Source organism: Vulpes vulpes, chromosome 8 (assembly GCF_048418805.1).
Source record: "Vulpes vulpes isolate BD-2025 chromosome 8, VulVul3, whole genome shotgun sequence".
Taxonomy (NCBI): domain Eukaryota; kingdom Metazoa; phylum Chordata; class Mammalia; order Carnivora; family Canidae; genus Vulpes; species Vulpes vulpes.
Window position 1 is genome coordinate 60,670,811 of NC_132787.1, and position 13,035 is coordinate 60,683,845.

The 13,035-nt window shown below is 49.7% G+C and overlaps 1 protein-coding gene across 44 annotated transcripts in view; it reads left to right on the top strand.

The window, feature by feature from the left end:
- Positions 1-13,035, top strand: part of DYSF (dysferlin) — a 217,533-nt gene that overhangs the window by 51,043 nt on the left and 153,455 nt on the right. For 24 of the 44 annotated variants that reach the window (XM_025994567.2, XM_025994572.2, XM_072766897.1 and 21 more), the window contains exons 5-9: positions 7,769-7,883; positions 9,115-9,207; positions 9,566-9,777; positions 12,224-12,352; positions 12,791-12,853. In XM_025994567.2, coding sequence (XP_025850352.2) covers positions 7,769-7,883; positions 9,115-9,207; positions 9,566-9,777; positions 12,224-12,352; positions 12,791-12,853 — 612 coding nt within the window. The remainder of the gene's footprint in view (positions 1-7,768; positions 7,884-9,114; positions 9,208-9,565; positions 9,778-12,223; positions 12,353-12,790; positions 12,854-13,035) is intronic. The other 20 variants (XM_025994580.2, XM_072766912.1, XM_025994577.2 and 17 more) reach the window with 2 other exon arrangements.

The window sequence follows — 13,035 nt, forward strand, 5'->3', positions numbered from 1 at the left end:
TCATGATTGACCAAGTCACTGGCTGTTGGCTAATTCGATCTGTAGCCCCTCTCTCCTCCCCAGAGGCTGTGGCAGATGGGTCTGAAAATTACAGCCCTCTAACCACATGGTTAATTCTCCCTTCCACGGGGTGCAAAAGTCACCTTCATTAACAATGAGACACCAATTTTACCTTTATGGCTCTGAAGTATTTTCAGGAACTGTGGATGAAGACCAAATCTAGTGGAGGAATGTTTGGTCACCTGAATGATCGAATATATGTTTCTTGTAAATCATTAAATCAGCCCCTGATGCCTCCAACTGGGGTTTCTAGCTTCTGGCTAAGCTGCTCAAACATCTCTCTACTACTGCCATCTGAGCATCCGTGACTGGTGTTTCTTGCAAGTTCTCCTGCACTTGCACCCCTCCAAGCTCAGATGCCTGTCCAGCCTCTAAGACACAACTTTTCACACCTGGTCCTTGTCCACAGGGCTGAGCCAGGTTCGTGACCATCCCCAGATGCCTCCCCTCTCCTCTGGCTCTTTGTTTCCACGCTCTGTTTGCACTTCATGCTCACCAGCTGGGAACCTGCTGCCTTCTCCTTTCTGGCTAGGACCCCTGCCTATCTGCAGAGATTGCCAGTCCTTCACAGACCATGTCTCTAAGAGGGTGCGGCAAAAGCCAGAAGGATGGATGGGAGAGGAAGGCTGAGCCCTGCCTGGTTTAGTCCCCAGCTGAGTACAACCTGGGGGAGGTGGCCAGGAGGTAGCTCTGGTCTGTAGAGAGTGTCTGGGTATGTCTTCTCATGCCTGTGATAGTGCTGAATCACAGAGCAGCCCCAGGTCCTGAGATCCTCTGAGTTAGGGCTTCCCACCTAGGACCTGGGGCTGGTTGCATGGCAGCGGGAGGCTCAGAGAACTGAGGTTGTTCTCAGAGAGAACAGAAAGCTCTGTCAGAAGTGCAGGATTCTCACTGGCTGTTCATCGAGGCTGACGTCTGGGCTGGGCCCAATGGGCAGAGCACGCCAGGCGCACCCAACTGAGTTCAGCTCAAACTGTCAAAGCAACCTGCTGAAGGAGTGATGGGAGTGAAGACAGGCCTGTGGGATCCTTGGAAAACCCTGGAAAGACTGAGAGGAGGAAGAAGGCTGCGGGAGGCCATAAAGTCTTGCTGCAGGCTGGCCTTGGACTCCATTGGCCGGGCACTCAGTATTCTCACCCAGATCCCTTCAGAGGTGGGTCACTGCGCTGTGTGCCAGGAGAAGATGCCAAATCTGTCCTCAGATTCTAGACTGAAGGAGACAACACTATCCCTGTCCCGGAGGAGCCTCCAGGCCCGTAGGGATGCTGGACACACATGGAAGAAAGTCGCTGCATACTCACAAATATACTTTGAGAGCAGCTTGCTAGTGAGGGTGTGGACACCCTGCAAACTGTCGGCATTACTTCAATCTTAACAGCCAGAGGCAGATCAGAAGAAGTGAGACCTGCTGGGTCACAAGGAAACATGAACCCCAGTGGTGTGGAGGGCTGGGGATACAGGAAGGCACTGGAGCAGGGCCCTATGTTGGGAGTGAATGCTTGAATTTCTTTCAAGTGGTTTGAAAATGCTGCCAACCACCCCTCCCTCCGCTCAGGGCCACATCTTACCCTCCCCCAACTTCTTGGTGTTGTCTGAAGGAAATAAGATGCAGACACATATGGAGCTTTCCTGCACTCATGAGTGTGCATTGGGGGAGGTGGGAGTGGGCTGATCTGGGGTTTGGTCATGCTAACTAAGCTCAGTGTCAGAAAAATGTGGCTCAGGAAGCAGGCAGTAAGCAATGGGGTTGAGCATGATCGTGTGGGCAAAGGACCCCAGAGCTTGGCCGCATAACCTGTAGGAGGATCTGCTGAGGTTATCCTCTGTCTTTGTCTTTGGTTTCCTAGGCCCTCCCAGCCTGGTGGCCAGACAGGACCCTCCAGAGTTCTGTGATATCGTTGACTGTGGACCTCAAGATGGCAGACATGAGTGACAGGTTTACCTGCTTCAGGACAGTGTGTTCTGGTGGCCACATGACTAATGACAAGACTGTTACAAGACTTTGTAACAGGATGACTGCATGGTGGTGCCAGGGCTGGAGTCTTGAGGAATAGGGCTATCAGGTGGGGTACCTTGATGTGGACAACCTAAGAAGGACCCTAGGCCAAGGTCACGTGGTTTGGGAGAGCTTGGAGCTCATAGACATCCCATAGGAAGAAAATCTCAGCTCTGGTTATGTCTAGAGAAGGAGATAGGCAATGAGGTATGACATCACGGTGAAGGTGGGAGGTCCTAACCTGGGTGGGATCCACAGACATGCTGCTATAGATCCCCTATAGAGCTACAGGACTCTAGTATTAATCACCTGTGGTCTTGAAGCAGTGGTCCTCAGAGCCTGTTCTAGGTCCTGGCTTTAGATCCTCTGAAGGTGCCAGGGATGTCCTTGTGGCTCCTTGATGGGTAAATAAAAGGTGGAGCTGGCTCTGTGCTGGGAGTCTCATTCAAGTGCCCAGACCCACCAGGATGTTGCCATTTCCTCAGGAGATTGGTGTGGGGCTCTTGGTATGGGGGTACCTGATACTCAGGAAACCCTGGGAAGGGCTGCCTGGGTGGTCTTCCAATGCCGGGGCTGTTGCTCCTTCCTGCTTCTCCTGCAGGCCTTCCCCTGAGCCTCCATGCTGTGGTGTGGCACCCAGGCCGTGGAGTGTGGCAGTCATTCTCCTGCGGGCCCACCTCTGTGCTCAGCACAGAGTAGATGTACGAAGTCCCCTGGGGTGTGTGGAGGGGCTGGGTAGGCAGGGCCTACTCTGAGAATAAGAAGGGGTGTTCTCCAAGGGAATCTGTTCCTAGCACCAGGGGACCTCAGTCACCAAGTGTTAAAAGAATAGGATGGGGTGCCAAGAGGCAGCCAAGCAGCATCCCCTCCAAGGTCTTGCCCATCTCTCCTCACCTCAGTGGGGTCCACTCAGACCACTTGATTTAGCACTGTGGCCTGCAGCCCCACCTGCCGCCCTGATCTCACTGGCTCTGGTTTACTTTTCTTTCTGACATGCTTTATAAGTTTCATATCTATTTCATTTATTATTTATTGTCTATCTCCCCTGCCAAGATGTCAGCTCCATGGGGACAGAAGCCTTTGCTTTGTTCATAGAAGAATCCCCGTATCTTGAAGAGCTTGGCCCTTTGCAGGTGCAACGTATTTATTTGTGAAGGGAATGAATAAGCAAATTCATGGAGGAATGGGTCAGGCCCCGTGTGTGTGTGTGGGGGGGGGGGGGGGGCGGGGGCGGGGAACGACACCCTCCGACCTTTCAGATTCCTGCCCAGCTTAGATTGAGCCAAGCAGTCACCTCATGGGCTGTTAGGCCCTGCACTTGGTTTAATTCTCTGCTATTGCCATCTTGAAATTCCTAATAAAATTTTAACAAGGGACTTTATTTTCGTTTTGCACTTGGCCTCACACTACTTCTGGAGAGTGGGAATCAGCATGAATGGCGGGGGGTGGGGGAGTGGTGAGGGGCTTTTTTTGTCTGAGTGAGATTCCTATGATTAGAGCAGAAGCAGGTTTCGGAGATTTTTAACCTTTTTATTTTAAAATAATTTAAGTTTTAGAGAAAAGTTGCAAGAGGAGTACGAAGAGTATTTTGCTTTAAACCCTTTGAGAGTAAGTCGCCAACGTCCTGGCCCATCACCCTGAATTTACTGTGTATTTTCTCTGATGAAGGACTTTTTCCAAAGAAACCTACAGCTTTCAGAGATTGAGGAGATGAATTTTTTTTTTCATTGTATATTTATTGCCTTCTTAATTTTTTTTACATTTTTAAAATTTAAATTCAATTTGCCAACATATAGTGTAACACTCAGTGCTCATCCTATCCCCCCACTAAGCCCTCTGATTAGTGCCTGTCACCTAGTTACCCCATTCTCAGGAAATGAATGTTGATACAGCGCTACCATCTGAGCCACAGACCCCCATTCGAGTACATCAGTTTTTTCAGCAATGTTCTTTGTAGCAATATCCAAGTAAGGATTATATGTTGTATTAGTTGTTTGTCTTTAGTCTCCTTCCCTCTGGGAGAATTCCTCATTCTTTGACTTTTACAGCCTGTGACCTTGACTTTGGCTAATACAGGCCAGTTATCCTGTAGAATGTCTCCCCGTTTGGGTCTGTCGGAGGTTTCCTTGTGATTAGATTTATTTAAAAAAAATTTTTGGGGGGCACTTGGGTGGCTCAGTGGTTGAGCATCTGCCTCTGGCTCAGGGTGTGATCCTGGGGTCCTGGGATGGAGACCTGCATTGGGATCCCTGCAGGGAGCCTGCTTTTCCCTCTGCCTATGTCTCTGCCTCTCTGTGTGTCTCTCGTAAATAAATAAATAAAATCTTAAAAAAAACGTTTTTTTGTTTTTTTTTTTTTTCAAGACTAAGTACCGTATTTTATTTCCTCTCAAAGTAGCTGTTTCTGCCATTACAATTTTTTCGTTAGGGTATTTGGTTTGCTTATTAGTACTAGATGACAAGAAATAACAGGTCCATTTTAGTTTAATAAACATTTATTCCTTTAGTTGAACAAACTCTACACACAAAATATATGGTTTAGGATCTCTTTTTGAGTGGAAAGGAATTTAGGTCTCAAGGTTTTGAGCCTGTTTTCTGGAAAAAAAAAACGTTTTTAAAAAAGGTTTTATTTATTTAAGAGAGATTGAGAGCCCAACTGGGGTGAGGGGCAGAGGGAGAGGGAGAAGCAGACTCCCCACTGAGTGGGGAGGCTGATGCAGGGCTCCATCCTAGGCCCCTGAGATCATGACCTGCGCTGAAGGCAGACACTCCTCTGACTGAGCCACCCACGTGCCCCCCTTGTGAATAGATTTAGGTTGAGCATCTTTGGCAGGAAGAGAACACAGTGAATACGTGCTGCCCTCGTATTCTAATTAATGTGCTCTTAACCTTGAGCATCTGATTAACATTGCCTTTGCTGGCTTTCTCCGCTAATCACCAATCCATTCCCTTTTCTTTTTTTTTTTTAAATTTTTTATTTATTTATGATAGTCATACAGAGAGAGAGAGAGAGAGAGAGGCAGAGACACAGGCAGAGGGAGAAGCAGGCTCCATGCACCGGGAGCCCGACGTGGGATTCGATCCCAGGCCTCCAGGATCACGCCCTGGGCCAAAGGCAGGCGCCAAACCGCTGCGCCACCCAGGGATCCCTCCATTCCCTTTTCTAATAAGAATTCTGGGGGGAGGGGACTTTAAATACTCTGGTATTTAATACCTTGTGACTTTAAATACTCTGCTCCTCACCCAACTTTTACCTGGCAGTTTTTACATCCATTGCTGTTTACTTGGTTAGATTAATTATTGTTTTGATTGTTGTCAAGTAGTGATACTCTGAGCCAGTTATTTTTTTCTGCATTTATCAGTTGGTATTTCACTATAAGGAAAAGATTTCTTCTGTCCTATTTATTTCTGTATAGATTAATACATTCTTATTTTATTCAATGGTTTGATCTGCTACTATATTTATTTTCATATTTAAATTGTACCAGATTTGGCTAGTGGGAGTCAGTGAGAATAGTTTTCTATGTCCTTCGGATATGTTTCTATCATTCTTTCAGTATTTCCTTGCTTTCTGGTACAAAAGGGCTCCAGAGTCATCTACTTTCCCTGGCCTAACCCTAGAATTAGTTACTTTTCCAAAGAACCAACTTGCCTTTGGATGAAGTGGGGGAAAGTCCCAGGATGGTTGTCAAAAATTCAGCGCCTGGGTCCACTCTAGACCCACTTTAGACCTGCTGACTGGAATCTCCAGGAGTCTGCGGTGGCTGTGAGTAGGTCTGGACAACCACCCCTCCCGGTTGCTGCCTTCCCCCACCTGAGTGGGGCCCCAGAAGCTGTTCTTTCCTTTTTGGGCTCTAGGAGGTTAGAGTGTGAGGCCCGCTGCCTGTTCAAGTGGCGACACCTGCTGGTGGTTCTCAAACCTGGCAGCAGGCACTGAGGGCGTGCCTTGCTTCCAGGACAGAAAGGGTCTCATTGCCTTCTGGCCCCACCCTGGGTCTCCTGGGACGGGAAGCTGGCTCTGGCTAGCTTCCTTCCTTAGCGTCCGAACCCTGTCCTTCCACTGGTCCTGCCCTCCCTTAGCCTGGCTGCCCCAGTCTGGGGGTTCAAGTCCCAGACCTGGAGCCATCCAGTACGTCTGCCCTTTCTGTCTCAGGACCAGGATTTGCCCCCAGAAGTTTCTGGAATCCCTAATATTACTCAGTAGAGATGTCTAGTGAATGATACTGAACCTCTCAGAGGATATTATGCATTATTAACAATTATCTTTGGGCAGCCTGGGTGGCTCAGCGGTTTAGCGCTGCCTTCAGCCCAGGGTGTGATTCCAGAGACCCTGGATTGAGTCCCACATTGGGCTCCTTGCATGGAGCCTGCTTCTCCCTGTGCCTGTGTCTCTGCCTCTCTCATGAATAAATAAATAAAATCTTAAAAAAAAACCCAACCAATTATCTTTATAAAGGATTTGTCAAAACCTGGGAAATGCTTACTAACATAAGTAAAATATAAAAGCATTTTAAAAAGATTGGAGAGAATTATATCAAAATGTGAATGAAGGTAGAATTATGGAAATTTGTTTTCTCTTTTTTCTTTCTTTTTTAAGAATTTATTTATTTGAGAGAGTATGCATAAGTGTGCGAGTGAGTGAGGGATGGGGGAGAGGGAGAGAATCTCAAGCAGACTCCCTGCTGAGCATTGAGCCCTATGCAGGGCTTGATCTCAACACCCATGAGATCATGACCTGTGAGATAATGGCCTGAGCTGAAACCAGGAGTCTGTTGCTTAACCGACTGAGCAACCCAGGCACCCTGCATTATTTTTTTTTCCTCAAGTATTCTGTACACTCTAAACTTTCTTAAATAGAACATATTATTTTGATCCATAAAAAGGCTGCCCCAGGAGGCCTGCTGGACCTGTGGCACCAGGGAAGGCTGGGCCAGACCCCCACTGGTCTAGGAGCTAGAAGGCTGGAGAGCCTGCTGAGGGGCCCTTTGAACACTGTAGGTCTCTTTGGAGGGCGGTGCATCCATGGGGTGAAAACACAGAGCAGGCTTTCCTGGTCCATGAGAATGGAGTGACTAGTCACTGTCCTCTTGGCTGGTAAAAGCTGGAACAGCTGAGGTTGAGGTGGGGGACAGGGGTGCTTCTGGGAGGGAAGAGGGCTCAGAAAGGTGAGCAGCACCCTGGGACTCTCTCAGAGGTAGCTGGCACCTGAGCAGAGCAAGGCTGAGCTGCCTGTGGAGAAGCAGGGGAGGGCCCCACAGCTAAACAGAGGGGCCAGGGGGCTTTTTCCTGAAGAAAGGCCTAGGCTGAGGGTTTAAAATCCTGCAGGAGAGGTTGAATTGCTGATCCATTTATAAAAGTTTATGATGTGCTTTATCAGCTCATTTAATCCCCACTTGACCCTACGAGGAAGGTACTATTGCTGTTAGCACCCTCATTTTACTGATGAGGGAAGGGAGGCATGGGGAGGTTATTGGGCTTGACCAACATTGCTCGGCTTCTGAGTGGTGGAAGCTGACTCCAGATTCTGTGCTTTGGACCACCTGACCATGCTGATAGGCCCCTGGGGGTGGCTTTGCCCCAGCTGCCTGCAAACCTGACCCCTGTCAGAGCCATTTTCTTTGATGAAGGAGTAAAAGGGACTGGAAGGATGCTGGCCGGTGGTGGTCCGAGGCCAGTGTACTAACCTGCTGCCCTCTATCCCCATCTCTTCCAGGCCTCGCTGGTCCTGCAGGTGTCCTACACTCCACTCCCTGGAGCCGTGCCCCTGTTCCCACCTGCTGCATCTCTGGAACCCTCCCCGACTCTGCCTGACATGGATATGGGGGCCGGTGAGGAGCCTACCCTGGCAGGGCCCCTGGGAAGAAGTCCAGCAGCAGTGCTTGAGTCTGGGTGTGGGACGCCTTAGTGAGGCTTCAGCCAGCCTCTGCTGCCTTCCCCAGGTTGGGGGCTGCCCAGGCCCAGGGAAGAGAGGACACCAGTGGGTGGGGAGTCCTGAGAGCTGCCTTCTGCCCTGCAGAGAGAGTGCTACTAGGATGAGCATGAGGAAGCCCTCCTAGGGAGGGGCCCTTTGCAGGCTGCTGCTCTGCACTGTGCTCTCTCCATGGGTGGGAGCTATGGAGGGCATGTCTGTGCTGGGGTGGAGCCTGTCCTGCTCCTCAGAGGTGGATGCTTCCCTGCTCTGGCACTTAGTAGACCTTTGGTGATGGCATGTGACAAAAGAACTGGGTTTTCCTTGAAAGAGCCTTGGGCCGATGGCAGGGGACATGAGTTCCTTTCTTGACTTTGGCACCAGGCAGCTGTGTGACTTTGGGCTGGCCGTTTTCCCTCTCGGGGCCAATAGTCTATCATTTGTGAAATGAGCAGACCGAGTTGGCAAGTTCCAAGGTTGCCTCAGTTCTCTTCACTTGCCTCTGCTGGCCTTGTCACAGAAGGATCCTGCCCAGGGTGCTTGGTGTGCCAGTATGAGGGCTGGTGAGACCCCATGTGGCCCAGCCTGCTGGAATGTGCAGGAAGCTGCACAGATGGACCAGGCAGGGACTTGGCCATGGGAAAGAGTCTGCAGTTTCTCTCCCCATGGAGGGAGCTAGAGGCAAACATGGCATTAACACCTGAGCAGCCCCTGGTGGGGGTGTACCCTAAACCTGGCCTGCCCAGGCATCTTGGAGCTCCACGCTGGCTGAGCTTGGACATAGAGAGGTCAAACTGGACTGGGGCACGGGTTGCTGGGGAGGGCAGGCAGTGGGCAGAAAGAAGGGGTGCTCCGGGTGACAGAGTGAGGAGGGTGAGGGGTCCGTGTGCTCTGGGACCACCTTGGAGGTGGGTCTGTCAGAGTTAGGGTTCAGGCCACTCAGGCAAGGATCCCCAAAGTGACAAATTCCCAGTCCTTCCTAGCAAGTTGGTGAGAAGGGACAGTCTCTGACAGACATGGGAACTGTTCCAATTTTGTACCAGGCTGGGGCAGGTAGGGAGAGCAGGCTTGGGGTGGGGGTGCCCTAGGTTGGCTACCCTCACCCAGCTCCCTCCTCCCCTTCTGGGGCTATGCCCTTGCCCATGTGCCAGGTGGGGGACAGAGCCGGGCTGAGACTTGGTCCCTGCTCAGTGACAGCACCGTGGATACAAGATACTCTGGAAAGAAGTGGCTGGCCCCCACGGGTGAGACGCGGGTCAGGCTACCCCGATCCTGATCCTTCCACCTGTAACAGGCTTGTCGCTGCCATCTGTCAGCTCATGAGCGTGGGGCGAGGCGGCCAGAGGGGCTGATCCAGCAGACGTGGTGGGGAGGGCTAGGGCCATTCTGTTTCCTTCCTGTTGACTAACTGGACAGACTGCCCTCACGTTTCAGCTGTTGGAAGCTCCTCTTCTTTCTCCCTTATCCATCCCAGCTCACTGACAGGAGGGGAGATGGGTGGTAGAACTTGGTGCCCAAGCCCTTTGGCTCCTCCATTGGCTGGGCAGGGTCCTGGGCTCGGGACCAGAGGGACCAGCCCTTACTAGCACCCTCTCTGCCCAGACACAGGAGGAGAGGAGGACACTGAGGACCAGGGGCTCACTGGAGACGAGGGAGAGCCATTACTGGATCAGAGTGGCGTCCCAGGCCCTGGGGCTCCCACCACCCCGAGGAAGCCACCTTCCCATCCGCCCCCCTACCACCCTGGGAGCAAGAGGAAAAGAAGTGCTCCTGCAGCCAGAAAGCTGCTGTCCGACAAACCGCAGGACTTCCAGGTAATGGGCTGACTCTCTGACCACAGCCTTTTCTTCTAGCTAATGTCTGTCCAGCCTGAGGCAGGTCCTAAGGGCTCTCCTAGGCTGGAGTCTGGGGTTTCCCTGGACCCCTGGGGGAAGATGAAGAATGAGCAGGCCCTGGTTTAGTTCTTTAAAAAGTTGGGGGTAGGGTGGGGATCCCTGGGTGGCTCAGCGGTTTAGCACCTGCCTTCGGGCCAGGGCGTGATCCTAGAGTCCCAGGATTGAGTCCCAGGATCAAGTACCAGGATCGAGTCCCGCATCGGGCTCCCTGCGTGGAGCCTGCTTCTCCCTCTGCCTGTATCTCTGCCTCTCTCTCTGTGTGTCTCTCGTGAATAAATAAATAAAATCTTAAAAAATAATAAATAAAAAGTTGGCAGAGGGGGCAGCCCCAGTGGCTCAGGGGTTTAGTGCTGCCTTCAGCCCAGGGTGTGATCCTGGAGACCCAGGATCGAGTCCTGCATCGGGCGCCCTGCGTGGAGCCTGCTTCTCCCTCTGCCTGTGTCTCTGCCTCTCTCTCTCTGTGTGTGTGTGTCTCTCATGAATAAATAAATGAAATCTTTAAAAAAAAAATTTGGCAGGGGCGCACTGCAGAGATTCAGCATATCTTTACATTTGTTATGCGTTTTCCAACTGGGGTTTATCTGGCCAGCTAGCTTTTTGCTACTCATAGTGTGGTCCTTCGACCAGCAGCAGAAGCAGTACCTGGAAACCGGCTGGGAACGTAGACCACCGGCTCTGTGAGTCAGAATCTGCATTTTAACAAGATCCCGAAATCTAAGCTCTGTCTGGCTCTCTTTTCTTTCTTGATCCATTCCCTTCCTTATAGCCATGGATTCTTTGGAAGGCCACATAGAATTTGAACTTGTTCAAGCTCTTCACAGAATAAAACTGTTAATATTAACCCTTTGGCATATTTTATTTTTTAAAAGGTTTATTTATTTGAGACAGAGAGAGAGAGAGCATGTGTGCGTGAGCAGGGGGAAGGCAGAGGGAGAAGGAGACAATCTCAAGCAGATTCCACGCTGAGCATGAAGCTTGATGCCGGGATTAATTGTCTGGCGCCAAGATCACAGACCTGAACCAAAACTGAGAGTTGGATGCTAAACCACCTGAGCCACCCAGGCACCCTAACCCTTTGGCATATTTGAACCCAAAATCCATTCCATTTTATTTGCATTTTATTTTGGTCCTTTGCTTATTCTTTTTCTTTTCTATGAAATTTCCCATGTTGGTGAAATTGCATTTAGTGATATTGAGCTCTTCAGAAGTACTTTTAAAATTAAAAACAGGAAACTTAGCTTTTCACTAAGTGCAACAAATTATAAAAATACATTTTAGTTCTAAATCGTGGTAATTTAAGCAAAAGTTCTAGCAGTAACCACTGTGTATTTGCCTGAGAGACAAAATTCTCACATTATTATTTTTAGTTTAGTCTCAAGTACTTACTGCCTTTTTTCTCCTTTGAATATTAATATAGGTTTATTGTAAAAAATTTATAAAATACAGGAAAATGAAGAGAATAAAAATCATGGATCTACCTTCCCATTGTTATTAATAATATATTTTTCTATAGTATGGCTTTTAAAAAGAGAGTGTTGATCGATCCATCAATAAATCATCTCTGATTAAACTTAAAACCAGTAAACATCTTATTTTTCTATGAAAATTGTCCTAATATTTTAAAATATCATGTTTTAAAATATTTTGCCTTGGGGCAGCCTGGGTGGCTCAGCGGTTTAGCACCGCCTTCAGTCCAGGGTGTGATCCTAGAGACCCAGGATCGAGTCCCATGTCGGGCTCCCAGCATGGAGCCTGTTTCTCCCTCTGCCTGTGTCTCTGCCTCTCTCTCTCTCTGTCTCTCTCTCTCATGAATAAATAAATCAAATCTTTTAAAAAAAATAAACATTTTGCCTCAATTTGGAAGCACAGATATTCCCGAAAACTTTCTTTACTTAAAGTTCAGTGGATAAAACTCTCAATTTATTTCTCAGAACATGAGAGAACATTGTATCTCATAAAGCACAAAGTAGGGTCACTTCTCTATAGAAGGTCAGCCTCTGAGGGGACTGTCAGTGAAGAATGTCCAGGCCACCTAGATGTGTTGGTGTCAAGGGGTCTTGAGGGAGGCCTTGTGTCAACAGCCGCACGAAATGATGTGGGATCTGGGTCCTTAGCCCAAGCCTGGAATTTGATGCTGGGAGCTTGCTTGGGGCACCATGACAGCTCTTGCATGGAATTATGGAATTTTATAGATGCAAGGGACCTTGGTAGGAAAATACGACTGTTTCTGTAATGCTCTTCCTCATAACTTGTTCATGCCCTTCCCCAGAAGCCAGCAGTGAGAATGGCCCCTGAGATTTCCAACTCTCCTGGGGCCTGACTACTTACCCTCTTCGTCCCACTCATTCCTTCTCTTGGCTTTCAGATCAGAGTGCAAGTGATCGAGGGGCGCCAGCTGCCAGGGGTGAATATCAAGCCTGTGATCAAGGTCACTGCTGCTGGGCAGACCAAGAGGACACGGATCCACAAGGGAAATAGCCCACTCTTTAACGAGGTAGGAGGTGCTGGCTCTTAGGACTAAGACCACGGTGGCCCTTACAAATTGAGAGTGCACAGCAGACATCCCACAGTCCATTTGGTTTTTGTAGAGAGTGTTAACTCTGTTGACGTAGAGATGTGCTGGGTCCTGAGCAGGTTATCTGAGGATGTGGAGGAAGAGTTCTAGCTCTTATTCCTGCCTTGGGCTCCCAGAACTCCCCATCTCTGACATGCTGTAGGCCCAGCCACCCACCCTGTCCCTGCGATGACAACCTCCATGAGGTTAAGGGTGGGATACCCCAGAACTTGTGGAATCCCCAGAGCTCACTGGGTAGAGCTCAGTCCACACTTCTGTGTGAACAGACCTGAAGGCGGGGGCGGGAGTGGTTGACCCTCTCCTCAGTCCCTGGGGGCAGCAGGCACTCATTTGTTTCCCTTTGGCCCTGAACCACAGACTCTTTTCTTCAATGTGTTTGACTCTCCTTCGGAGCTGTTTGATGAGCCCATCTTTATCACGGTACGTCTCAGCAGTCAGCATTTTCTGTGGGTTACATGTTCACTCATACATATGTCACCGTGCATGTGTGTATGTGTGCACATCAGTGTGTGTGTGTGTGTGTGTGTGTGTGTGTATGTACCTGTTGTGCGTGTGAGCGAGTATAAGAAGCCATACAACCCAGGGCACCGGTGATGTGGAGC